General features: G+C 44.9%; 1 protein-coding gene across 1 annotated transcript; it reads right to left on the bottom strand.

The window, feature by feature from the left end:
• Nucleotides 1–407: 407 nt before the first annotated feature.
• CYP2W1 (cytochrome P450 family 2 subfamily W member 1) lies at nt 408–10,156 on the bottom strand. The gene is made up of 9 exons (XM_075514763.1): nt 9,974–10,156; nt 7,444–7,606; nt 6,018–6,167; nt 5,750–5,907; nt 3,617–3,787; nt 2,367–2,508; nt 1,868–2,052; nt 1,112–1,253; nt 408–595 (listed from the first exon to the last, which is right to left on the bottom strand). The coding sequence occupies exons 1-9, from the start codon at nt 10,154–10,156 to the stop codon at nt 408–410; spliced, it is 1,482 nt and encodes a 493-aa protein (XP_075370878.1).
• Between the last annotated feature and the right edge of the window lie 16,177 nt (nt 10,157–26,333).

Raw genomic sequence — 26,333 nt, 5'->3', positions numbered from 1 at the left:
TGTGCAGTAGGGAATGGGAAAAGGGCAGGGATTAGACAATGATCAACATTTGTATCTAATGTTGCTCTCCAAGTGAAGATATGATCCACTCTTGAGAAGCATCCTCTCCCAGAAGCTCAGACTTTCTTATGTTGTGTATTTGATGAGTAAGGTAGTGGCTGTCCTGTCATTTCCAGTCCTGTAACTGGCTGGGATTTTCCAGGTAACCTTACCAACCAGCCCTCCTCTGCTTCTTAGAAAAATATTTGTTCAACAGATATTTTAAGCATATAGCCAGTACTTGCAAGGCTTTGATTAAGAAGACACTACTTGTATCTACTGCACAGGGATCTGGTTTCTCCTTTGTGCATCTGCTAGGCTCCACACAAAACAATTGTGTGGATTTTTCTCAGTTCAGAGCCTTGGGCTTATTGGCGAAGCACAGCGCAGGCACACTGTGGATGGGGTCTCATGGTGAATCCAGCCTCTGCAGTCGTGTCCAGCTCAGATTCTTTGACCCCAGGTGGAGGCTTAAAAGTAAATTTCTGGATCAAGCCTGTGAAGAAGATGAAGAGCTCCATCGTGGCAAGACTTTCTCCAATGCAGTTTCTCCGCCCTGCAATGCCAAAAGCATGGCTGTTGGTGGAGTCATTGGGTAAGTGGCACCTCAACCCAACACCTCCTCCCTACTACTTGGTAGCAGTAGTGTGAGGGACACTATAGGCCTCAGAAATGCAAAATAGCGTGGCGTGATATTCAGCAGCCATCACTGTTGGTCTCCTACAGGCATTTGAACAGGGCTGTTTCACTCTGAGCCTGCAAGGAATTGATCTGGGACACCCTAGAAACTGGCCTTCCCAAGGCAAAGGGGAGGCTGAACTCTTGCTTGAAGGCGTTGAGTCTTCTGTAGGTCTCAGTGGTGTATTCAAACACCAGGACCCGGTGTGTCTCCCAGTGTGGGCTGAGGGGCTGTATGCAAGTCATCAAAACCCAGGGCGGGTATTTCTAAACCATCCCCACCACTGATGTCTGTGCCGTTCCCAACAGAGGCTCGAATCCTGCCACCTGGCTAATGTCTTCTAAGGGGCACTGGGAACTCGGTGCCCTGTGCAGGATCAAACACTTTCGTTACCTGTGGAGAAGGGCAAGAATGCTTTCTTCTTTACGAAGTTCCCATCCGCATCAAGGAAATGGTTGGGGTTGAACTCATCTGGTGTCTCCCATTGTGTTTTATCCAGCAGCACGGAGGTGAGCAGAGGAATCACTGTTGTTCCCTGCAGCACAACCACGCTCTGCTTTAGCATGTGTGGACGTAGCAAACTTCTGGCTTTGCCCATTCAGCCATGTAATCATTCCTCCCTTCGGGCTCTGTCTGCAAGCAAACTTCTACTTCTGAAGAACTAATTTCTGGGTTTGTACATGGCAATACGACAACATAGTTAGTGTGGACACCCAGTTCACTGGAATTACCAATATGTGATTAAACAACAATGGTTGTTGGCTGTTCCCAAGTTATGAAGCAGCAGACAGGCACGGGCCAGGCTTCCTTCCTGCCCAGCTGCTCTCTGCTTGCCTCAAGCAAGCCAATGAGACCAAGCCATGGTACTCCAGAGGCAGAACTGCTCTACAGGGCATGAATGGCAATGGAGAGTGAAGAGAATAAGGAACAGACTCCAGATTACAAAGACTGAGTTGTGGGAAATGGGAAGTTGTGTGCATAACCCTGAAGTCACACGTGCCATTGGACGCGGAGGAGACGGGGGATTAGGGAACTGGCTCTTCCCCACCAAAAGCCCTGTGCTTCAAGCTCCCCCACTCCGTGTGACATTTTGCCCTGCGGGTCACGGGTGTGCTGCACTGCCCTCTTCATCTGGAGAGCAGCAAGTACCTTGGGGATGAAGTAGCCTTTAAAGTGGGTGTCAACAGAGGTGCACCGTGGGACATGTGGCAGGAGGGTGACAAACCTCTGCACCTCGTGGATCACTGCATTGGTAAATGGCATGTTTTTCCGGTCCTCAAAGGTAGGCAAGGAGCCAGGGCCAAGAACTCGCTCAATCTCTGCGTGCACCTTTTCTGCAGAGCGAAGGAAAGGCATGAAGTGAGTTTCCCTCAGTGGTAAAGCACCTCCCAGCTCGTGCTGACTGTTGGCTGGACTACCCCAGGGCAGGAGGTTGCCCAGCCCCTAGGAGCAGAGAGAGATCTCCTCAGGTCCTTTGGTCCTGAATGGCAGCATACAACGCTTGGACAGAGGTAAACAGGTTCCAGATGCTCAGATTTTGGGTGCATGAGAGGCTATGAAGCTTTTACAGGTGAGCAGCACTTATGACGTCACTGCAGAGTACTTTAGTACCCTGCGTAAGAAAAGCAAAACTGTAAAGGTGTCTTACTTTGAATCTCGGGGTACTTCATCAGCAGCAGGATGGCCCATTGCAATGTCGTGGATGTGGTCTCGGTGCCAGCCATGAGCAGGTCGAGTGCAGAGGCCAATACATTCGCATCGTGAAAAAGCGTATTGCTTTTATTTTGCTCCTTCAGGGAAATAAAAAGAAAAAAACCACTACTGTTAGCATGGGAAGAGAACTAGGACGGGTGGCCTAGTCTTCAGAGACCTTGTGGTGTGATGCACGTGAATTACAAGTGCCAAGGTGCAGTGCATTGACAACGGTTGGACTTGATGATCTTAAGTCTTTTCCAACCTAAACAATTCTACGCTTCTATGACATACCATTACAGAAATGCTTCAGTTTTCAACAGAAATATTTTCACGCTTGAGATCTTGTCCCCAAAAAATGAACTAACTGGACAAATTCATTGATTTTCCAACATCACACGACATTTATCTGCTCTGGGCAGTGGTTATCTGATCGACTCAGGACTTCCATCCCCTGCCTGTGGATCCTGAGGAGGTGGAAAATCGATGAGAGGTGTAGGACAGTGCCTTCCCGAGCCGGGGAGCGGGGGTTTGTCCGGGTGTGTGCCAGGACCTCTAGGAGCCACAGGAAAGCCCAGGACACGACTGGCACATCAACTCTGCTGTCCCTGCTTCATGCTGCTGATGGGAAACACTTGGCCCATTCCTGCGTGCAACAGCTGAGGCACTCGCGCAAGGCATCAAGCCCAAGTACCCGTCCTGCCCCCCATCCGTCTCAAGTACGCGGATGCAAACACTTGGAGAAAAAGGGCAAATACAGACTAATCCTTCCTTGCTATACTCCCACACTACCATTCCTGTCGGTAAACCCACTGTGTGGGAGCTGGTGATGTGTTTGCACAAACGCAATAGGAACTTCTGCACCTCTGCGACTGGGAATCTGTTGCCTCTTCCCATGCCTGTAGGGAGGGATGCGTGCGCCTGGAGCGCGTGGGAAAAATGACATTACCTCTCTCTCCCTCCAGCAAGGAAGGGACTATAGCTGGCACCTGAGGACAAGTTTTAGACGTTCATGTGATACGGTCTAGTGAATTATTTCTTGCTTTGCCTTCCGTATGCAGTATTTAACATATTAAAACAGGAGGATGTTTACCCCAAATTTAAATATTTTCATATAGACCATAGTAGAGCATGTTCGTTAGACAAGCAACACAGAGCAGCTCTGTATAAGATACCGCACTAGGAATCGTCATATTGTTAAAATACCTCTTGTTTGAATACCAATGCATCAATGTAGCTGGTCAGGTTGTTTTCTTTAATACTTTCTTTGCTTTCCTTGATGCACTTCTTTAAGATCACACACACCTCATCTACTTTTTTCAGTATCATCTTGTGAGGTTTGAGGAGAAATCCAAGGAATGGGTAGAAATTAAATAACTAAAAAGAAAAAAAGGAAAAAAATAACAGAAAAAAAGTTAAATTCACCCATTACCTTGTAAAACTCAAGTATCATAATGGAGGAATCATTTATGTGAGGAACCAAATGACATGTGATTGGAGTCTCTCTTTTTTGGTAACTAAAAAATGGTAATGTATAAAAATGTCTCCTCTTATTAAAAATTCTCAACAGAAATGAATGGAGCCTATCAGACTTGTCTAGACAGAGCCTATAAACACGAATTTAAAAAAAAAATACAATTAAAGGAAAGTGATAGTAAACTCATGAAACAATGAAATTACTTTTTTAAAGAGGTAATAAAGCAAAAAGATAAAGCATTACGCATTACGCAAAGAAAACTCCAAATGTTTAGCAAGCCAAAATACTTACGTTTTAAAGTTGTTAGATCATCATTTTTAACTTTCACATGAATTATAAATCAATTACACTCAGTTCTCAGCATCGTTAAATTTCACAGCACAATAAACAGTTGCATTTTATGTGCAGGGGGGTTACTTACACCATTTCTCAATGTTATAAATAAACTGGCTGCAGAATAAGATTCACAAATCTCTTGTTCTTGCTAACTGGTTATCATTTTTGCTGTTTTCTGCAAAAAGCTAAACTTTCCGTAGAGATTAAAAGAAAAGGGATGTTGTACTATTGTAAATAGTTCTCATTCAGGTAATAAATTCATCAGCATCTTTTTTTTTAACAGCTTTTTGGATTACTGTTTCAATATTACCTTAAGTAACTAATACTCTGTTCCTTGTGATGGAGGATTAAGTTTAACAAGAGCTCTTGGCTCAGATGAGAGCCTCTTAGTTGGAATACTCTTTTTACGCCGCTCCGTTGAGCAGGTATTGATTTAATACCACAACAGGAGGTATGAGAGGCCCGTATGTAACGTCTGCAGCTCTGTAGTTTGCACTACTACTCTGTAGCTTCACTAGTTTCTTAAACTGTAGCAAGAGACTAAAACCTAGTAACCCCCAAATGCAGGTGCAATTGTCCCTAAGACAAGAGGTTACTTTTGGGATGTTCACACAGCATCCAGCAGAAAATAACTGGAATGGGCCTGGGTATTTTTCTTTGTACATGCACAAATAAAGTCATTATTTCAATAGTTTTATCACCAGTGTGTTTTTAAAGAAACAAACTCTGGCCGTGCCCTCCAAGAGGCACCTGATTCCCTCCTATCTCTTCCACCTGAGCCTTCTTTGGACCAAAAATACTAGGGAGTAGGAGATGCTGGCATTTTGTGTTTTATTCTGGGTACCGCTGTACAAATACTGACAAAAACACAAAAAACATCAACAAATAGGTAAGTAGAGTCCTTCTGAACTCTCTGTCAAAAGTGCTACAAACATTTTTGAGACACACTCCAGGAACATTTTCCTGCAGTTACTATGAAACACCAAAGACAGAAGTTTGCCCAGATCCCAGTCCTACATTAGGGTCTGTTTCCTCATGGGAGACTACAATTCGCCATAAACCATAAAGTTCGCAAAATAACATGACTAAAAATAATAACATAAAGGGCAGAGTCTATAGCGCTTCTGTGGATTTCCACCGGTGCTCCTGGACACTGCCCGCCCCAAGTCCCACCACGCTGGAAGCCTCAGTTATTGCATCTTCTGGCTGTAGAAGGATCAAGTACATCCCTTCTGCTGGCAAGGTCACATCAGCATCTCAGCCCAGTGCCACCATGTGATGTTGGACCTCCTTCACAAGAGGATTTCACAAAGGAAGAAAAACCCAAAACAAAGAATCTTGTCCCTGCCCATGGCAGGGGGGTTGGACTAGAGGACCTTTAAAGGTCCCTTCCAACCCAAACCATTCTATGATTCTTATGTTTCAGTACCCTAAACATTCTCCAAAACCAGCCAGTAACAGTAAGTCGGCTTGACCTACCAACTCCCATGAGACACTGGAGTGTCTCAGCACAGAGGGTAACTTACATGCAAGAATGGAGAGCCAAGAAGGTGCATAACTTCATCTATGAGTCTTAACAGAGTGAGAAATGTTGGGTCTTCATAATCAAACCTTCTCCCAAAGAGAATAGCAAAGGTGATGTTGGTGGGGGCTGTATTCAAAAATCGTAATTGGAAAGGTCCACCTAGAAATGAACAAAATCATAACTGTACTGGTCATTTCTGGAGCAACCCAGAGGTCTTCACAGTGGCTTTGTAAAGTAGCATGAAACACTCGATGCCATCTCCAGCTCACCTTTGAAAGATTTGATCAACTCAATGAGAAAGTGAAGCTCCTCAAGCATCCTTTCTTCTCCAAGATGCTTCCCCATGCCGAGATCCCGCATGGTGGCTATGGTGAACCGCCGTGTCGTCTTCCAGAGCTCTTGAGAAGAAAAGAACACACCTACGGAGGGATTGCATGCCCTGTTTGCTGAGGCGGTACCGGATTTTCTCAGAAACACCAAAAGCACAGCCGGGGAGCGCAGGTATTTTGCAACCTGGTGGAGCCTGCTTGGGAGAGGACTGGGGACTCTGTGGGGGTCTGGCTTGGGAAAGCACTGCCCCACGTAGGTTCAGGAGGGCAGGAAGCAATATTTTAAACAGTCAGGTGCTGTTCACACCAAAGCACTAGGTTTGGTTTGTTTATAGCTTTGTCTCTTTGCAGCCATACACAGTAAAAAGCTCTATGCATGGTATTTGTTTCAGGCTGACTTGTTTTTCCTTAGAAAAAAGACCCAGCTGTTTCAGAGAGCAAGGCTAGGAGCAGATGACACCGCTCCATCCCTGTCATAAACAGGACAAACGATTTCACTGAACAACTTGTATTCTAGAGGATGAACTGTATACTGGGCAGGGGACAAGAGGGGTGGCAGGGAGGCACCTTTGCTTCCAGCTGGGGAATACCTCCCAGCAGGCTAACCCATCGGCCAAAAAAAGTGCTCAGCCAAGAGGGCACGGAGGTGTTAGGGTACAATTCAGAAGTCCTCCCTTCCCAGGAGGGCTTCCAGGGATGAATATAGTCTACATCTTCATACAGTGGTTGGGAAAGTAGCGTAGTGTACCCTTCCTCACACTGGGCCTCACTATTAAAAAGAAGATGAAAACAAACCCCCACACGCTGTATGCATTATATACATATTAGGTCATCGAATCTTCTCCTTTCAGCCCTGGATTATTCCCTTCATTGTTTTTCAATGTCTAGTCTTGGGCAATGTATTACTTTTTAACATGCAATTCAGAAACATGCCAAAAATCTGTTTACAGAAGTAATTGTTTGAGGTACAAACAGCCCATGCTGTTGCACTCTTGCCAGTTCTTGCAGTCTTTATCATGAGTCATGCGTGATCCACGCTTTGTCTGAACTCCCAGTAACTGCAGAAAAGAGATTGCATAAGGACCTCAGCCTTCACGTTGTGAAAAATAATTTCCTTCCCTCTGCGCTGCAAAAAAACGCCCCTGAAATGTGACCCAAGTACCACTGAAAAAAACTGATAAGGCAAATAAGAAGATTCCCAGAAGTATTTTTCTTAAGAAAACAAATAACTGCCCCCACACCCCAGAAAACGTAGCCCTCATCGATAAGGACGCAGCTCAAGACTCTGAAATACTGTTGCAATTGAAACAACACATTTGAGAAAGAGCATAGCAAGCACATCCTTATCTTTTCAGCCTGCCAGTACCGTTTCCACGTTGGATGTGATAGAATATGGGTATAGCTGGTCTGTCCGCAAACACATCCGCCGTGTTCAGAAGGGCATCCTTTACTGCCTCGTAGCCAGTCAGCACCACCACCTTCTGAAACCCCAAATGGACGGTGAACACAGGGCCATATTTCTCTGAAATCTAGAAGGAGAGAAAAATCAGAGCATGGAGGTCATCAGTGGGAGTGGTATGTCCTGCTGGGGTGGATGAAGAGTTGCCTTCCCTCCTCTTTCTGTGGCCAGAAGGGCTGGAGGGATGACAGAGGTAAAGCCCTGAGACACTTAAATGAAAGAGGAGTCAAAGCAAATAAACAGTGGTCTGTTTAACCCAGCAGCTTCCATAAAACCACTGTTTTTCTGAGCTGGTTGGGCTCAGTTTGGCGCAGTGGGTTAAAAGAGGCAGAAGGTATCAAGACATTTTGGGCACCAGCAGCAGCATAAAAGCATCACCAAGATCTGCCAGACAGCTATGGAGCAACTGCTGACCAGGCAGGCTGTAAAGCTACCGTCCACAAGAGGATGAAAGAGCAGAGGTGTCCTTATTTATTACAAGAAGTTAAATAAAAGCTTTCTTGCAATTAAGGCAAAGAGGTATATTATATAATTCACCAAGGATGGACATACGAAGGCATAAGAAACCTTTGCTCTTTCAACTTGCCTTAGAAAATTACCACAATACCGCACTCTACGTTTTATTTCTGCTGCACCATAGTTTTCAAGCCAATGCATAGCAGGACTTTATAATGAGATCTGAGATACTGGGTAACAGGAGCTCTCCGGGGGCTCACAAACATGGTCCTGCCAGGCCTTACAAGGAATTAAGACTTGACTGAGAGCAACAGAGTTGAAACTGCATAAAGCTGTCATGGGATCAAGCCTGGTGTCCCGTAAAAGGAGACCAGTTCTGGCAATGTAAGGCAGAGGAGGCTCCAAAGCTTAGCAACCCCTTCTGCTGTACCAAAGCAAACAGGTAGCCCAAGCAGTCTAATCAGTGCTTCGGCAATATAGCCAGACTTGTTGAATTTAGGCAAAAAAATAGTTCACAGGACATTGATTTCAATCATTTTTCAAAATAATGTTTCAGTTGCTGCATCATCTACTGTGCAACTTCCATGGGGAAACCCTTTAGGGATTCTCCTTTCAGGGAGGATTTTCTACTCCAGGTCATTTGTTTGTTAATACCTTAAAAGTCTTCTGGCAAGTCAGCTGTCAGATCATTACTGCAGTTCCACAAGCCCAATATAAAATCTCACCACACCTGTAGCTGCAGCCCGGAGGAGCCTCTTGCCGTCCTGTGCCCTTTGCGGTCAGGGCAGAGCAGACTGCAAAGGGCAGAAGACTGCGAGAGGGTCCCCCGGCCTGCAGCAATAGACCCCTTCTTCCCAGTTGGTTTCAGCAGCAGACCCCCTTCCCAGTTGGCTTCTTGATGCTACAGTTCAATGGGGGAAAGAAGGCATCGGTGCAGCCAATGTGCCCAACACCTTCCCCTGAGCCTCTGCTTCACTAAGATGCTATCACCTCGCTCCTGAGTCCTCAGGTCACCTCCTTTCCAGCCTCTGCTTTGCTTAGTCTTCCCAGCATGTCCATGCACCACCCCAAAACCCCTTCTCCCCTCCCCTCCTCTGCAGAAGGATTTCTGGTCTTGCCAGGAACAGGAACCACAGTCCAAACTATTTCCCACCTCCCAGGCTCTGGGTGTTGAGCCCACTGTGAGCTGGCTGGTGTAAGATGAAGATGCATCTCCACAGGCATCTTGGAGGCCCCTCACATGGCATGGTGATGGGAACGAGACAGGGAAAGCCAGCTCCTCTTCCCTACATAATGCTAAGCAGGTCAGAGGGCTGCTGGCAACCTGATGTGAAAAGGCTTGGTGTGAGGTGCAGGATATTCACACCCCACGTCCTGACATGGGGAATGCCCACTGAGCCACATTTTGGCTCTGAGAGACTAAATACATCGAAATGTTCCCCTTTTTTCTGGAAGACAGATGCGAGGCAACTGTGACTCCTACAGAGAACCTTGTCTTGCCTAAGTCCAAGTCATTCACTGTTTCAAACGATTTCTCCTACATCTCTTCTTTGGGCTGTGCTATATTAATTCCCATTCTCATGAAAAACTGGCAACACAAATAAGAAATACAACCTATTTTGGCAACCACAATTAAGCATCCATCTTTCAGTTTGGCTATGTGGACACTCAAATATTTTAAAGTATTTCACAACACAAGGAAGATGCCAAAATTGAGGTCCATTGATCTGATCTGATGCAGACACTCATAGTTTTCAATGTATGAGTAGTTCTCATGAAAGCACTGCTCATATTTAACATCACCCTCTGCAGAACTGGGATTTAACAGTTTCCTTGGTCATTCTGAAACCTTTAAAAATCACAGTTTTTTTAAAAACGCATTTGACACCAAAAATCATCTCAGAACTGTCACCAGAGGAGAATTTTAAATAGGTACATGCTGACATTCAACACCCTAGAAACAAAGGACACTTGTTATTACCTTCATGAGTGACTTATCTTGCCTTCTGATGTCCAGCAAATGCAGGTTGCCAATGATCGGAAGAGGAAACGGACCGGGAGGCAAATTTAAAGCTGATTGCTTAAAGACTTTTAAAACATAGAGTGCAGCTGATAAAAGCAATGCGCACACCCCGCAGATGAAGAGGGGTGTGAGGGCAGCCATGTTTCGATGGAGCTTGACTTCCTGAAAAGGGACACCTTTATTAGAATGCTCGCATTATCACGTTATATTTATTCAGAGTAAATGATGTCAGGGGTTTTGCTGCACTTTGCACAATCTTCACCTCCACCCCCAGCTCTCCACAAAAATTGGAATTTATGTCTGCAAAAGGCAAAGTCCAAGCACAACTCGTGGAGGTGCAGGCTTGCCGGCTCCCCGCCAAGTGCAGGGGGGCAGGTTTGCTCCTTTTCCACAGCCTAGCTCAGATTCTGCTGCCTGCAATAACTTCCCAGCACCTGTGAGTCCCCTAGCTGCTTTATTATTAGGCATTGATTATGAAATTTCTCTTTAGATTTCATCTTCATCCCTCTCTTCCATCCGCTTCATCTAACCTCTTCTCTGAACACAGACAGCTCTTTACCTTGTGCCTTCTAGCTCTTTACCTTGCAAATGCCAATCCCAAAATAAGCCTTCAGGGTAGACAGGCGTTGCTCATCCCGCAGCACAGTGAAGGAGAAGCCGGTCCTGCAGGCGAAGAGACTTGCTCCAGGCCATGCGTGAAGCTGGGTGGACTGAATGTTCCCTCCTCTTCCACCTTCTTGTGTCCTTGCAGTGAAGCATTGTCTCCCAGTGAAGGGAAACAAAACTGGGCAATCTTCACATGCAAAACAATCAGGACCCATTTGTTGCCTCTGCAGATGGGGAGCTCTGTTGCTTATCTCGGCACTCTGCCTGTTTATTGACACTTTGAATCTGGGCTGTCCTAAAGATCTATATGGTGCACAGACAGAAAGCTAGTCCTCCTTACGTCGGGTAGCCCTATAGCCTGGCTTGAATGATTCGCCAGCCCTGTGTAAAACACCTAACGAGGCACTTTTACAGTTCTTACTCTTCCTTACTGCAGGCTACATTACATAAAGCTGAATAAAATGCAGAGTTGCTGACCTCCTCTTGATTTTTCCCCATTAGAGGCTGGTGAAGAACTAATTCACTGCTGCAAACTCCAAAGTCGTAATTCAGTTTCAAGCCTCCCTCTTTCATGAGTGGGTCTTTAGTGAGGGGCATTTCTTCCTGCTCCCCATCCAGTGTTAACTGGTACCACTTTCCCTCTATACACAACAAAAGGAATACAAAAATCATGTCTTGGAGAGCTGGATTATTGAATCAACATGAATGTGGAAGTCTTTGTAAAAGATCTGCTGTTCCCACTGGTTTCTGCCAGCATCTAGCAGAGTGAGACCTGTCAGAGAGATTAGCGGAAACACACATCACTTTTCTAAAATGACCCCAATCTCACAAACGATGCAGTGGTCCTGTAGGTAGGAAAACGGCATTTGATAGCTTTTTTTTGAGCCCTTTTAGATCACAAGGATTTTGTACTGCTCCATACTGTGATATGAGATGTTATCAGCCTTGAGGATGCTTCGGGGCTGTTCCAAGGTGTAGCAAGGTTCACGCTTGCACTGGACACAACGCGCATTCAAACCCGCACTCTCCCATCCATCTCAGGCCGGCCACGGACGGACTGGAGAGGACGTGATCTCAGCTCATACCCAGTCCTCTCTCAAACCGTGCACTGCCCAGGAGCCATCCCTCCGTCCCAAACCCATTTGTGTTACAAACAACAGCATCTGCGGTAAGAGCAGGAGACTGGGAGTCTGGATACACGTCTTTGCGTCCTTGCTTGGACAATGACTTGTCTATGTGGCTTTGAGGAGTGCAGCGCAGGGCTGTGCCCCGGGACGGCCCTGGAGCCTGTGTCAGGGCTGGGCTGTGAATGCAGCCGTTGTGCCCTGAGCCCTGCTCCCCTGGGGCTGACTCAGCTCCTACCCTTTCGCTATAGTCATTTCTGGGAGGTCTTTTGGGCTCCCTGCAGAAAGGAGGTAAGTGGGACACGGTGTAGGAACAGCATCATCTCACACCGTAAGAATTACCAAAAGCAAGAGGCAGAGAGACGTTACTCTGACACTAAAAATGTCTTCATGATTCCCCGAGAGAAGGGAGCAAGGAGGCAGTCAGCCTGCCTCTCCGCACACACCCAGCCTGCCAGCGGGAGGGAAGGTTACTCATTACCTGCGGGGTGAAGCAACCCATGAAAGAGGCAAAGCTGGGCAAAGATAACAGCATCTTAGATGGCCTGCAAAAACATTTTCACCTAAGAGATTTAAGTTAAAAATTAAAATGAAAATTAATCTTTATCTAGGAATAAATGATCTCTGGGGGAAAAAAAAAAACAAACAAACCAAACCTCCCCAGTCAGGGCAGGGTCATGACACAAGTCACAAGAGAAATTACGGAAAGGGAAGCACAGAAAGGAAAGCCCCTACGCTGAGTGCCCCAGGACCGAACCACCCATGGATTTGCAGTTAGGAAAGGAAGTCATTCCTTGGGCTGTGTATAATTCTTTGGAGGTCAAGCCCTTCCAAATCAGCCCCTCGTGGGCAGAGGGGACTAGAAAGCAGAAACCGAGGTCTCCTTCCCAGCATCTGCCCTTGGAGCCAGCAATGGGCAGGTGGTGTTAACATTCAGACTGTAATAACCACCATTTCTGGATGTATCCTACTGTAAGTTTGCATAGCAAGGGGCCTCGGGAACAGCATGCCGCTCAAGCCCTGCTCCTGCAGGAATCAGCAGGAGAGAGCGCCTTCAAAATCTTGCACTGTGGTATTGAGGAATACGTTTATCAGGTGGATAAATCTGGCCCCCAGAGCATCATCTGGCACTTTCGAGAAGCATCACGTTCTTCACCAGCATGTGCAGCAGTGGCACACAGAGCGCGTTGGGATGTGCTCTCCAGCCCCGCAGCAAAGTCCCTGTCACACGCAACTGCATCCCCAGCCTCTCCCGTAGGTGGGCAGCACTAACAAATTAATGTCCCTTCTGGGCATCGGGTGGCTTTGTGCAACAAACAGCAGAGAATTTAATTTCTGCTTTAGAGAAAAGGCCTCCATCCCAAAGCAGGTTGCCCAATTCCTTTGTTCTAGAATATTTTTCAAGGTGATTACAATGAAATAACCTTGCAGCAGAGGTGAATGCTCCGTCCCCTCCCCTAGCACACTTGGCAGCTCCAGTCTGAAGCTGCTTTACCTGATGAGCCCGGGGCTGAGACGTTCAGTCTTTCTGGGGGCCAGCCTGGCAGAAACTCTGCTCTCAGACCTCTTACTGTTTTCTGAGGCTTCAGGGTTTGCTCTTCATCGTCACACTGGGCTCCTCCTTCCCCAGCACCACTGGCAAACCCAGCTGCAGCACATTTTAAAGGAGGATTTGCCATGCTTTTTAAATTCTCCTTCCCTGGAATTCTCATTCCATCTGCCCAGTCTCTGATCCTTGAAGCTTCAATCCCAGGTTTTAGCTGGTGCTTAATTATGCACAAACATGACATATTTAAGATAAATACTTTGTCGCTCCTCTCTTTCTCCATGAAGATTTCAGCTTCTCCCCCTCCCTTTTCTGTCTGAAAAAACCTGCTTCCCGCCCCGATCTGCTCCCTGATGGTACCTATGGGCAGCCCTGCCCTGCCTGCACAGCATTTACCTGCACAGAAAGCTCTGCACATCAGAGCCTGTGCCTGGGTGGCAAAGCCACATTGCCGTCGCCAGCACTACGGGAACGGCCACCTCTGCTGCCCACATCGCCCCGCACCAGCCTGGGTGGGACGCATCCTCACGCCACCACTGCCTTCCTGGCATCGACAGAGCCTGAGACCTGCAGTTCTTCCAAAGCAAACACAAAATCACGGGCAGGCAAAGCCTCCCACCTACACAGTCCCGCATTGTTACACACCAAACAAAAGCCAACCTTGCCAAGATAAAAAGGTCAGGCCTCCAGGCTGGGATTTCAGGTTGCAGCCCTGAAAACACCATTCCCTCTCTCTTTCCTGCCCTGCCCACGAGTGGGCTTTTCCTCTCCATCTCCACGCAGCCCCCCTCAAGCAAGCGTGAGAACACTGGGGGGGCCGTGCCCGGGGATGCCGGCGGGATCAGCGGGAGGCTGCAGGACCCGCGCAGAGGGCAGATCAGCCGGGAGGGAGCCAGCAGCCCTCCGGCGTGGGTGGCCTCGGCAGAACTTTATCTGCTTCGCGGCCGCAGCTTGCAGGTGGCCACAGGAAAAAACTAAGCCCTTCTCCATTTATTTTTCTTGCAAGCTGTGTTTTAAATGTTACCCTGAACGGCCCTTTGAAGCAGCACGAGCTGCCTCAGACCTTTCTCTTCAGTTAATTAACACGTGCCGACAACCGTGACAGCCTGGCGCAGTGAAGCCGGGACTGCCCCAAGCAAGCTCTGGCCCCAACCCCACCGCCCAAACCCCTCCATGCCTTGCACAGCCAAAATGCTGTTGATCCTGAAACCAGCAAGTGCCTTTAAGTCATTAATCCATGCGCAAGCTTTGTCTTCTAGGTTGCAGCTGCCTATCGTGAACTTGTGTCTCGTAATGGAGCTCGGGAGCACCGGCTCTGACTGGGTTTGGAGAGGTTTGGGGTTTTCTGTTCAGAGCCGCAGGCCAAGCATTTGTCAGAGGAAGGTTAAAGTGCTTAAACGGTGTTAAGTGGAATGCAAGCTTCTCCAGTCCTGTGTAGATTGTCTTTTAAAAAGCCCCATCATATTTCTGCTGCACTCTCGGTTCCTGGGGTCCATCACTCATTTCAGGGATGCTAGCTGTTCTCCAGCGGCAGCACTTTACCCTTCACTTGAATGTGAAGTGCACTACAGCAAAAGAATTGCCATTATCCCTGGTTCATTGAAGGAAAATCCCAACGGAAAAGGGAAAGAATTAGTTCAAAGGCCACATGAGACAATGATAGAAACAAAAGCAGAACCGCAGTCATCGCTGACAGGTGTACCAGAAAGGGCGACACAGTAAATGTGCCCCCAGCAGATAATCAAGTAACTCAATCTATCACAATTAGGATATTTTATCACCCATGGAGCACTTGAAACATGACTTGTAGTTGTAAAATCCAGCCTGTGGTTTTCAACCTGTAGTCTCAGAAGTGGCAATACTGCGGAACGAGCCCATCTCCATTTGGTCGAGAGCTGTTTTAAATGAACCCAGACCTCCCCTGGAAGCATTTTAGGGATTGGCAAATTGTGGGGTTTGGAAATGCTAACGTGTCGCTGCACTGCATCACCAGCCAAAGGGGCACCGAGCTCCTTTTGAGGTTACAGATTAATATTTAATCCAATCAGCAATTTTAAGTTAAAATGTAGCAGCATTATCTGACCAGGTTAACAGCATGGACACTTACCAACCTGCCCCAAGTGAATGAGGCACTTGCTCATTTTAAAGAAGGATTACAGCACTTCATGAAGCCAGCTTCGTTTCCCTCTTGCTAGCAATTCTTCAGGAACCAGGCAAAATATCCTTAGAGTTTTGCTCCATAAACCATTAGCCAGTAAAAGCCTAATTAGGTCAGAGACATATGGTCTTGAACCAGTAAAAAATTCAACATCGATGGCTACAACGTTATTAACCTCACAAAATGTGGATGTATTTCAGAAGCTGCTGGCTGAGCACTGAAAACTGCATCACGTTCAGTCTTCATCAGTGAAACTTTTGCTCTCCTAAGCCAGCAAAAAAGGGAAAAGGCAACAGTTTTGCTAATGAAAACTGCTTTTTTCTTGCTATCATATCAACATGAGCATGAAGATGACGCAAAAGATATTTTCTGAATGGGCTTTTCCCAGCCATTAAAATAGTCTTAGAGCTCCAAAGCCTTAGTGAAACCGGAGATGATGGGAAGTGAAGCCAGAAATAGTCAGTACACCTTATGCATTGCAACTTTATAGTTATGATAATGTAAATCTAGTTGTTGAAATAAAATCTTCTAAACCACTGCAAAGTATTCCTAAGTATTCTTCTTTTTATAAAGAAGAGCCCACCGTAATCTCAAAAAATACTGCAAGAAGAAATTCCTAGGTCTTTATCTCAACTCTTGACTAACCCCACAACCAAAGCTGAGCACGTTAGGTTAGCCGGGCTGTTATCCCAGACCTGTGAACCATGAGGTGCCAATCCCTCGTCCCCACCATGTCCCCCCTCTCCGGGCAGGTGAGTGACCTGCAGGAAGCACCACTTGGTCCCAGAACTCGTTAGATCAAGGAGCTTCCTAACTCCAGAGAACAGGGGATGTCCTCAAGCTTGCCTCCATGGTTTAAATTTCACTTCATCTCATTTACTTTGGGCTTCTGCTGAGTAGAAAGTGATTCCGAAGGAGCTGAGCTCTGGGATGTTGTCTTAGGGAAGATGCATCAGCTTCACCAAGGCCAACTCTTGTCCCTCTGACATCAGCTGAGTTTTACCATTAGTTTATATTACAGCTTGCCATTAACAACAGCAGGAATTCGGGATGCGCTGCAGGGGGCTCAATCCCCTACTTACTTTCTCTTTCGGATGTCCCGATGACGACGTGTCCGTGATCCCTCTGTGCCATGTTCAGTTTTGCTGGACACAATGGTGAACCGTGCGCTGCTGTCACCGGCTCCACGGGGGGTTTCTGAAGAAGTGCAGCTGCATCTCACCCCTACTCATACAAAGACATGCGCACGAGTGACACTGGCAGAATTTAGCCCTAATTTGCAGCAGTTATGGCCCTGTAATGAGCGCAGAGAAGTGTCTTTAAAAGGAGACTGCTTTCTAATTGCTTCTTAAAAAAGCCTTTAACATGGACTCTCTTTGGCATGACTCGGGGCTGCATTTCTAAATCCAGTTTCTCCCATGAAGTTTACTCTGGCTGTTTGGTTGGGTTGCATCCACATGCTATTTCTATTTTTTTGATCATCAAGCCTGTTTACAGCATAGAGGAACAATATGGGAACAGAAATAAAGCTGGGACAAACCCAAAGGAATGAGACCATTAATGGTATTGCCAGCATCTCTGGCTTGCAGAGCAAGAGGCCCTGCAGCTGTGCAGCACCTCACTGAGACTCAATTCACTACTCCCTTCTGGTTATGTATTTCAAACCTCAGTTGTGTTTGATTTACCCATCATCTGCAAACTTAATACCAAACAGTTAAAATGCCTGCATGTCCTAAAGCTGCCACCTTCATATCTGCGGTCCATTATAAGAGAGAATATTTTCTAGAATACAAAGGCTGAAGGACTGACTGTCACAACAGTATCACTTTTGGCTTCCTTAAATACAGTAATCAACGTATTTTGAACAGTAGCCTACAGCTACTGAATACTTTTCTGTCTCAAAATAGACACAAGCCTCCTCCCACCTTCTGCCACGAGCTTTTTGGTCATTCTGAGGTTTTGGTGGTTCAGTCCAGTTTCCTTAGCTATATTCAGTGAGCGCAGCCCATCTGGTTGCTGAGTCTTTGATCCAAGTGCTACCAGCTTATTCTGTGAAGCACAGAGTCAAAAGGACACAAAATGTTAGCAGGGAAAGTTTGAAAAAGGAAATATTTTCTATATTTGCATTTACATTTTTAATATAGCCGTGTTGTCTAGAGGCCAGATTTGGGGAATGGAAACCAGGAGCCTGGTTTCTATTTTCAGCACAGCCACTGATTGCTCTGTGTTGCTGGCAAATCTTTTAATCTCTTTCCCTCTGTTTTTCCTTTCTGTAATAAAGGGATGATCAGACCTCCCCAGCTATGCCTTGTGTGGCAGCATCCTCTGATGAAACACGGCACGGATGAAGTATTAATAATCATTCCATATAGAAAAGCCAAGGGGTCACAGGTATTTAAGTACAGTTTAGCTATTCAGTGCTCCTTTATGCATGCACCATGCCTTGATGTTAATAGAAGTTATATATTAATATGGAATAGAAAAGTAGGCCCTTCAGGGCACAAAAATAACCGTATCCAGAGCACCACTGAATAAATACAATATAAAGATGAAATCACTCCAAATACTGAACAAATTGAAAGGCAAGGAGATATTAAAGAGGAAAAACAGTCATCCAGCCTTCCTCCCAGCTAGCATCTAACTACCCTCGGCACAAAAACGTGGATGAAAAGGAGTGTCAGGTACCAAGAGGGGATGCTACAAGTGACCCCATAAGTGGCTAAGTGTTCCCAGTCCTCCATTTCTTTACCCCTCTGGCATCTTCCAGAGCAGATGTCAAGGAGGTGGGTAAAGGACCGAGCTCCCTAATTCCAATACAGCGAAGCATGTGCTCAACCTCACATGGAATTGACCCTGTAAATTATCCCATCGGTCCATGCCTGCATCCTCCAGGTCTGCCACATGGCCACTCGTCCTTTCCTCCCACAAAACTACCCCAGGGCTCCTTCCACGCAGCCATCCTGCACCGCCAGGTACCAAACCCCCTTTCTGGGCTGCTCTGCAGAGCCACTGCCTTTCGGATCCCTGAAAGCTGGTCACAGCCGGGCTACGGTTACCTGGGATCTGCCAGATCTTCTCAGCCCCCTGCCTGCTTAATGCTACCTGCTGCACCTCTGGCCAGATGTTACCCTCTCCTCACACCCACTCTCCCCATCACTTGTGTGAACGCTCTCTTGTACGAATGATCTCTGGCACTGCTGTCAGGACCAGGGGATGAGCAAAGCCCTGCTGTTCCTATCATCTAAGCCACCTTTGCTCATTTTATTTACATGAGCAGCTGCACTGGCAGATTTGGGGGAGGATTTGGGGGATCTTGGTGATGAGCAGTCTGCAGCAGAGATCTCTCCACTGGACCACTGCAGCCCCAGGAGGGTGTGTCTTTAAACCCTTGAGCATCCTCCTGTCTCTTCCTTTGGTCCAGTTATTAAAATAATTTCAAAAAATCAGTGTTGCGTGCCGTTGTGCAACAGTCAAGCTGCTTATTCTTTGCACAGCCTCTTGGATCATGCTGAAACAACGTGCATATGCTTTTGGGGCAGAGACCAGTGTTTATTTTAAGAGGTGGTTTAGGATCAAGACAGTCACCACTAGCTCGTCACATTTACTATTCAGGATTATTGGACCACAAGTGACCTTTCAGATTCTTAAGACTTGGATTATGAAGAGCTTTATATACTAAGCCTAATGACTTGAATTATAGCCTTAGCATCCTGACAATCAGAACAGGACTATAAGCATTTTACTTTCTTCTACCCACAAAACAGCTTGGGCCGGATTTTGAATCCATTTCAAGGGTATGTCAAGCTGGTGCCCATTATAATAATCTAGCTGAGTTGCAAGAAAGATAAGATGACCTAGGCAAAGGTCATGTCTGAAAGAAATGGCAGGATTTTCTAGATAAGCCAACTGAGACATCTGTCTTCCTTCCTCTGAGACAATTATTTTATCATTTCCAAATATTAAAAAACCACTCTGAAATGCTACAGCACATTTTAATCCATGGGGCTGCAGTAGCAGGACATGGTATTTTGTTACTTTCAAATCTCTGCAGCAAAAACTTTTGTGGGACAGACAATTACCTTCCTGTAACTGGCTGAACTGGAAATACCTTTCAGCTCAAAAAAACCCCCAGCTTACATGGCACCTGATGTCAACGCACACACGCTGTGGTTGCCATTTTCAATCAGCATTTACACAGTTCAATGTTACAGTGAAATTAGCTTCCTGTTTAAAATGTCTGAAGCTTGTGCTCTCCATTACCTGCGTTCAGTTGCCCTTTGCCAGGACCGACGCTGGAGTCCACAGAGCATCCTCCGAAGCGTTCCTGCAGACAATTCAAAACACCAGTGGCTTGCAGCCGTATAGCAGGTCAAAAGTTTAATTTGACCATTAAAGCAATTTTATGAGGTATACAAGACCCACAGCCACAGCAATGATGCAAATAAAGGTTGACTGATACTTTCTGCTGGCTGAAAAGCCGTTCTATTAACAAGGAAGGGGAACATCGGCACAAGCAGAGCAGAAAAGCACGCAGGACGTGCTGTTTGCAGAAGGACGGCATTTGTGACATTCCCTTCGTTCTTCTCTTCGAGTAGCAACCATCTGTAACACTCCCGAAGGGAACAGCATAAACCAAGACTCACCTGCCATGCTTTCATCTTCTATTGGGACCCCCCCAAAAAAGACCAAATAAAAATGAACTGAGACACTCTGTCTGCTCTGCATTAATGGGGTGATTCAACAAGAGTCAGTATTTTCTCATTAAACAATGTCAAAGATGTACTCTTGATCTCTCTGTGGTCACTGTTTTTTTCCTCCCTTTGTCCAAAGACAGCTGAAATAATAAAAAAAGGATTTAGAAAACAAAGGGGGAACCCTGGCTTTTTTTTAGAGAGCCAATGAGTATTTTCTAGGACTGAACCAACCTCTGGAAATAATTGTCAAGTTCACTGTAGTTTTCCTTCCACGTTCTGTGTTCTACAGTTGGCAGTCTTGGTTGTTCAAAATAAAAGTAATACGATATAATAAAGTGCAGAGAGCTATTTCATGCCATATTGCTGCACAGGTGATCATTTTTGAATGAATTTTATTTAAATATCACAGACTCAGAATCCAGATAGCTATACCTGGTCTATTTTGAAATAAAAGTTAACTTCTGCATTTCTTAACTTTGATGAGCCATTTTCCTCCTCATCTTCTTTGCTAATTCACTCAGCTGAACTTTTCTGCGTATCAGTTAAAGTGAGTTATAATCTGCTCGGGAGCTTGTACAGCAAGGAAAGAAGGATGCTGGTGCAATATTCATAATGCAACCGTCTGCTCACAGCAGATTTTCCATCTCTGAGATAAAACAGCATATTAAAACCACTGGAAATTAAAATTATCTAAAGGTTTTTCTTCTTTTTGACAATAAAAATATCTGACAACAGACTGAGTTCTGATTGAGGTGTGTGCCCTATACAAACTGTACAAGGAAATCATCAATTCTAAGAGCAGCATTTCACCGTGACTGCACCTTCACCCTGTTTACCCTTCAAACCGCTGTAGCCAACTGTACAAGGGGTGGAGTGGTCTCATTAGCAATCAGTAATTTGGCCAGTAAGTGTTCATTTGTATGAAGGGACAGCCTAGAGAACGCTCCTCCTGAAGGTGATACTGTCTGGAAACCCGAATCAAGGAGCAAGGGAGGTAAACGCATGGACTGAATGCTGGAAAGCTCGGACACATATTTCACTACCCAAACAAAAGGCAGATGCTCACAAGTGTTATCAGAGCGCTGATGACCTTTTGTTTGAAGGCTTCTTTTTAGTCAACTAAGGCAGTTTTAAAAGTGCTTAAATAATCTCTACCATCCCCCGATTCCTACGAGTCACACACAGTCTGGGATGAGGCTCAGACTGGCATCATCTCTTCCAAGCAAAAGCACGCTACACATCCAGATGTAAGGTCTGAATTTCCTTGATCGGACATCTCCCCACAGAAGAGCTGATGGAGATTGAAATCCAGAGCCATCTTGGGAAGGAATTTGGGGTGAATTTAAAGGATAATTCAGTTTTTATGGACCACGATATATCAAGACCTTTAAATCCCCAATGCCTTCTGCTATCCTAGCTGAAGTGACAAGCACCAGAAAGCACTTTTTCACAAAGAGGTGGATAGCGGAAGCAGATCGTTGGGTGCACAGAGATGGTGTGGGTAGAGCCGAGGGCCTAGAAGGGAAGCGTGAGGACCATCTGCTGATGAATGCTCCTGCTTACAACAGACACTGGAAGCTTCCAAAAAATTTTTATAAGGCTTACCAAGTAACAGCCGTACCGACCTGAAAGGCATCATAGCCTACAAAGAGGTGACAGGTACAGGCAGAGCTGTGCAGTCGAACTGGAAATAAGTGTGGCCTTCTGCAGTCCTCAAAGCTGCCACTGAAAGGGGAGAATTTGGCTTGGACACAGGCTGCAGATTCATCACAGTCAGCGTCTCACGTTGGGCATGATCAGAAGGAGGAGCAGGTAATTTGTATGACTCAAAGGAAAACTTGAGCATTACTATCATTTCTGATTAATTCTTTAACTGAAACCAAAGCAGGTGTTTCCTTCGTGGGACTGGACGTGACCTGCAGGCAGGCGAGGTGGGGTGAGAACAGTTCGTACTTCTGGGGTGAGTTTCAATTTCATCCGCAGTAACTTCAACAGCTTCTCCATTATCCATTTTATTGCAATGAGCAGCAGATCGTGGCCAAGGGACTGCAGCCAGGCAGAGAGTTCACAGGCTGCTTTGAATACACAGATATTCTGTATTTGTGTTACAGTAACACGATCATCACAACAAAGGACTAGAAGTCCTTCCCGGGGCTGAGATGTCGCCAGTGCAGTGAACTGGTTTGACGCTGCCGATAAGCACGCTTAGACGCTGGAATTTCACCCAGATTTCACCTGTTTAATGCCAGCAGTTTGTACACAGGGCCCTGCTTACAATCAGCCCTGGTATTTTCAACTGGTTTGGCCCTAAGCACTAAAGTAAGAGTTCAGAGAAGCTCCATATTTATTCTTTCCGGTGTATCATAGTGCCCCATTAAACAAGGACAAAAGACTTCCTTATGTAATAGGGATACTATTTGTTATTTTTAATGTTATGGCAGCCCGGATTCATGCCAGGTGGCATTTTGCCTTAACCAGGCAACTTCAGGAGGGTACATTCCCGACTGTCATCCTTGCCCTCTGGCATGTTTGATGCCCATACATGGTTTCTTGGCTGTCTGTCGTCGTGTCTATCTGCTAGCATATATTTATGACAGCTCACGGTAATACCAGTCTTATTTAACAAGGTAAATCACGGCGCTGGTCAGTCATTTCCAGGATCCTGCAAGAGCTTCTGCTTCTAATAAAGTGTACTATCTTTGTGAAATCCATAAAGTCTATTTACACACATCTATGCCACCAGAGAAACACTACGGCTGTAGCTTAAGCTTTCAATATGCCAAAATAGCTTTAAAACAGTTTGTTTAGTCAAATTCAGCCCACAGAAAAGCAGACGAATAAAATGGCTGCAACTCTCAGCAGCCCAAGGCTGAAAACGGGCAGCAAGGCCAAGGCAGGCATTAAGCTGTGTGCTGAGCATCCTGAGCAGCTGCGATCCTGCAGCCTCACGTCTCAAAGTGCTCCACAGACAAATGCCGCTGCTCACTTGGCAAATTCGATAAGCAGCATCGCTGTACAGGATTTGGGCAATTTCATGGAGCTTAAGAAAGCCTGGCTGATACAAAGGATGCTGCCAAAGCCTGTTGTACCTCTAAAGCAGGACAGGGAAACACACAGTGTCAACATCCTTCTTTGGGCCCGAAGGAGCTCAACAGCAAATGATGATTTTCACAGTGCCGTAGCTAGGTCTAGCTATTTATAAGCAAATGAGTGACAGATCCTGTGTCCCATGGCTTACAATTTTATAAAATACACGTGGGACCATGAGGAGAATAGATGTAAGTTGTCACAGCAAAAGGCTATGGGATATTTCAATTAGCAGCAAACCTTCTTTAAAAAATCTGAATAACTAAAGCTAATAGGAAATGTAATTCCACCTTCCTATGAATAGAAGGGTAACTGGTAATCTTTAACTATGTGCTTACATAATTTAGAGGTTTTTGCTTGTTTGCTTCTAACACAATCCCCTTTCATTCAGTCTCCAGGCTGGAGGGACAGAGAGGTAGAATTTGAATTCTTGTGGCCATTTATATACATGTGGCATTTCGTGACATTTAAGTATTTGATTTTGAAATCTATTTAACTTTTTGACGTAGGTGTTTTCGTGGGATTTGTTGAGGAATGACAAAAATTTTCTGCATGTAGGGGAAAAAAAAAATCAATAAGAGCAACTGTATGACTGTTCTTCTGTTTTTATCTGAAGGGCCCTCCCTCTGTGTCTGTAACACCAGTCAAACTTCCTTAGTAGCACAAGCTTCTTATTCAGCTTTGTTTTGACAAAGAAAGATAAACCACTGTTTTGCTTTGCCCTTCCCCCACCATTTACTCAGTAGTTTTATTTAGTTTGGTATTCCCTGCTCCTTGTAGGGGAAAAAACCCCATATTTTTAAAAAATAATTATTTTTGACCATATTAAGTTGTTGACTGTGTATGTTCTTATGAAGAATTAAAATAGAATGTATTTATAAATCACTGCTAAAATGAGCTTGTCCTGCAAAGCCAAGGACATTTAGTTGTGTCCTTGCATGACTGGAATCACTTTAAACAACTAGTATTCCTATTTGCAGGGACAGAAATAAGCAACTTATTCAGCTGTACAGAAAGGAAGACATAAAAGGAAACCAAAGGCTAAAACAGAATAAGCCACTGGAAAGTTTTATGTCAACAAAACTGGATTTAAATTAAGTAACATCAATTCAGTATTTTGACTGTAAATGAATCAGAACATTAAAACATGTTTTAAAGGGAATGTTTGTGATGAAACATGTATGCCTAGTTCCTGCACTAAATGAACAGGAAAGTTCCCACTTACTACTTCTGTGCAGAATCAAATCCACACAGCAAAGTTGTTTCTCTAGCTTTAGTACTACTCTGTAGACCTAAATTTTGAAAATTAGAATAGCAGCAGAACTGCAAGGAAAAGACTGAATAAATGACTTATGAGCTATACACAATGGAAAATACAGTACTGATGACATAGTCAGAGGTTGAATCATACTACATAAGTAAAATTAAAATTACACAGACAATTTCCATTCTTATGTTTTCTAATTTTCTGAGTGCTTGACTTTGCAACTTAAATCTCTTTTATGATTGTTTTTTTCTGACACTGATTTGCAGAAATGTGAGTAGATTTTAATGTTCTTTGCCTTACTCAGTGGCAAAAGTTTAAAAAACAAACAAACAAACAAACAAAAAAAACCAAGCTCAAACCAAAGAAGTGCATTTGTAAGCTATTTGAAATGATGGGAGATGAGTCAAGAGTCACCTTGCTTTAAAAATCAACAGAAACACAGCGGAGCTATTCTCCAGTGAGAGGAAATAAGGAAATAAACTACACATTCAACAACTATGACACACCCTTTCCAAATAAGAACAGAGAATCATTTGCGCAGTAATTTTACAATGGCGATAACAAATTAAAATTGTGGGCAGACAGCAGAGAACCAAGAAGATATACAATCCATAGCAAGGATCAGCCAAATTAAGGGGAACTTTTTACATTGTCAAATTTTGAGTAATTAGTATGTCTGTTAGAGGCACAGTTCCAGCTTTAAGCAATTCTAAGTAATTAATGTTCCTTTATTTTGCCTAGAAGTCCTGACTTCAGCATTCTCTTAGGATACAAATTTTTCTAGCTAGAGCTACACAATACAGATTAACTCAACTAGAAGACAATTAGAGTAGGCAGATGAAGATGTAGTTTGTCAGTAACAGTGTACACACTGTTACTTCCAGCCTTGGATGCACTTTTTATTAACACAGCAGACTGATTTAAACAGAAGCAGAGACACGATTTTGTCCTATCTGTATCCATATGATTGCCTAAGCTACAAGTGATGTTGAGATTTGAAAATTCTACGTGACCAAATGACAAAGCAAAGTGAATGAAGTGCCAGATTATATCTCCGGTACAGCTTTGACCAGCTACAGGAATTCAATAACTGATTATACCCTTAATAATTTAAAATACATCATTCAAAATACATGATGCAGGAAATCTTGCTATACTTATTCATCACGCAATGTAAATCCCTAAATTAAAATGCCAAGCTGAGCAGGAAGCAGAAGCTGGCCTGGTGGCTAGCATATGGAAAAGACGGAATTTGATTGCCAGAGGTGTTATGCATTTGCACGCTGTGTTGGGTAAGCTGTCTGGGTCCTCACAATCTTGTCTTTAAAATGGGCCTAGCAATACCTATTTCCCAAAAATGTGTTTGTTTTTGCATTTATGGGTGTTTTGAAGACGACTTGTTTGCCAACCAGTTGAAGATTCTTTAAGAAAAGGGGAAAAGTAAAAAAGCAAAATGCAATTAAGTGTCCCTTCCTATTTGCACATCAAGTATAAGACAACACTTAAAATATTTCATATTGAGCTTTGAAACCCAAGACCTATACAGTAACAATACAAAGCAGAAGTTTTACAAGCCTTTTACCCAATATCCAGACACCACTGACCATTGAACAGTATCATACACCAAGAGACATGTGGCAGAAAACATCATACTTCACTTTCTCTACCAAACACAACCATAGGAACAATTACCTTAGTTTTTAGCTTCTGAATTTTCCATAACTGGAAGAAGCGGAGGCCAAAGACCATGTCCTTCACCCAGTAATTGGTAGCACTGAAGGGAAAGTTGGAACTGCAGCTGAGCAAGAGGAGTGCAGAGCAGGACCTCACTCGCAG

The sequence above is a fragment of the Mycteria americana genome, chromosome 12, assembly GCF_035582795.1.
Source record: "Mycteria americana isolate JAX WOST 10 ecotype Jacksonville Zoo and Gardens chromosome 12, USCA_MyAme_1.0, whole genome shotgun sequence".
In the NCBI taxonomy this organism is placed as follows: domain Eukaryota; kingdom Metazoa; phylum Chordata; class Aves; order Ciconiiformes; family Ciconiidae; genus Mycteria; species Mycteria americana.
The sequence above is the reverse complement of the archived record's forward strand: the minus strand, read 5'-3'. Positions and strand labels throughout refer to the sequence as shown.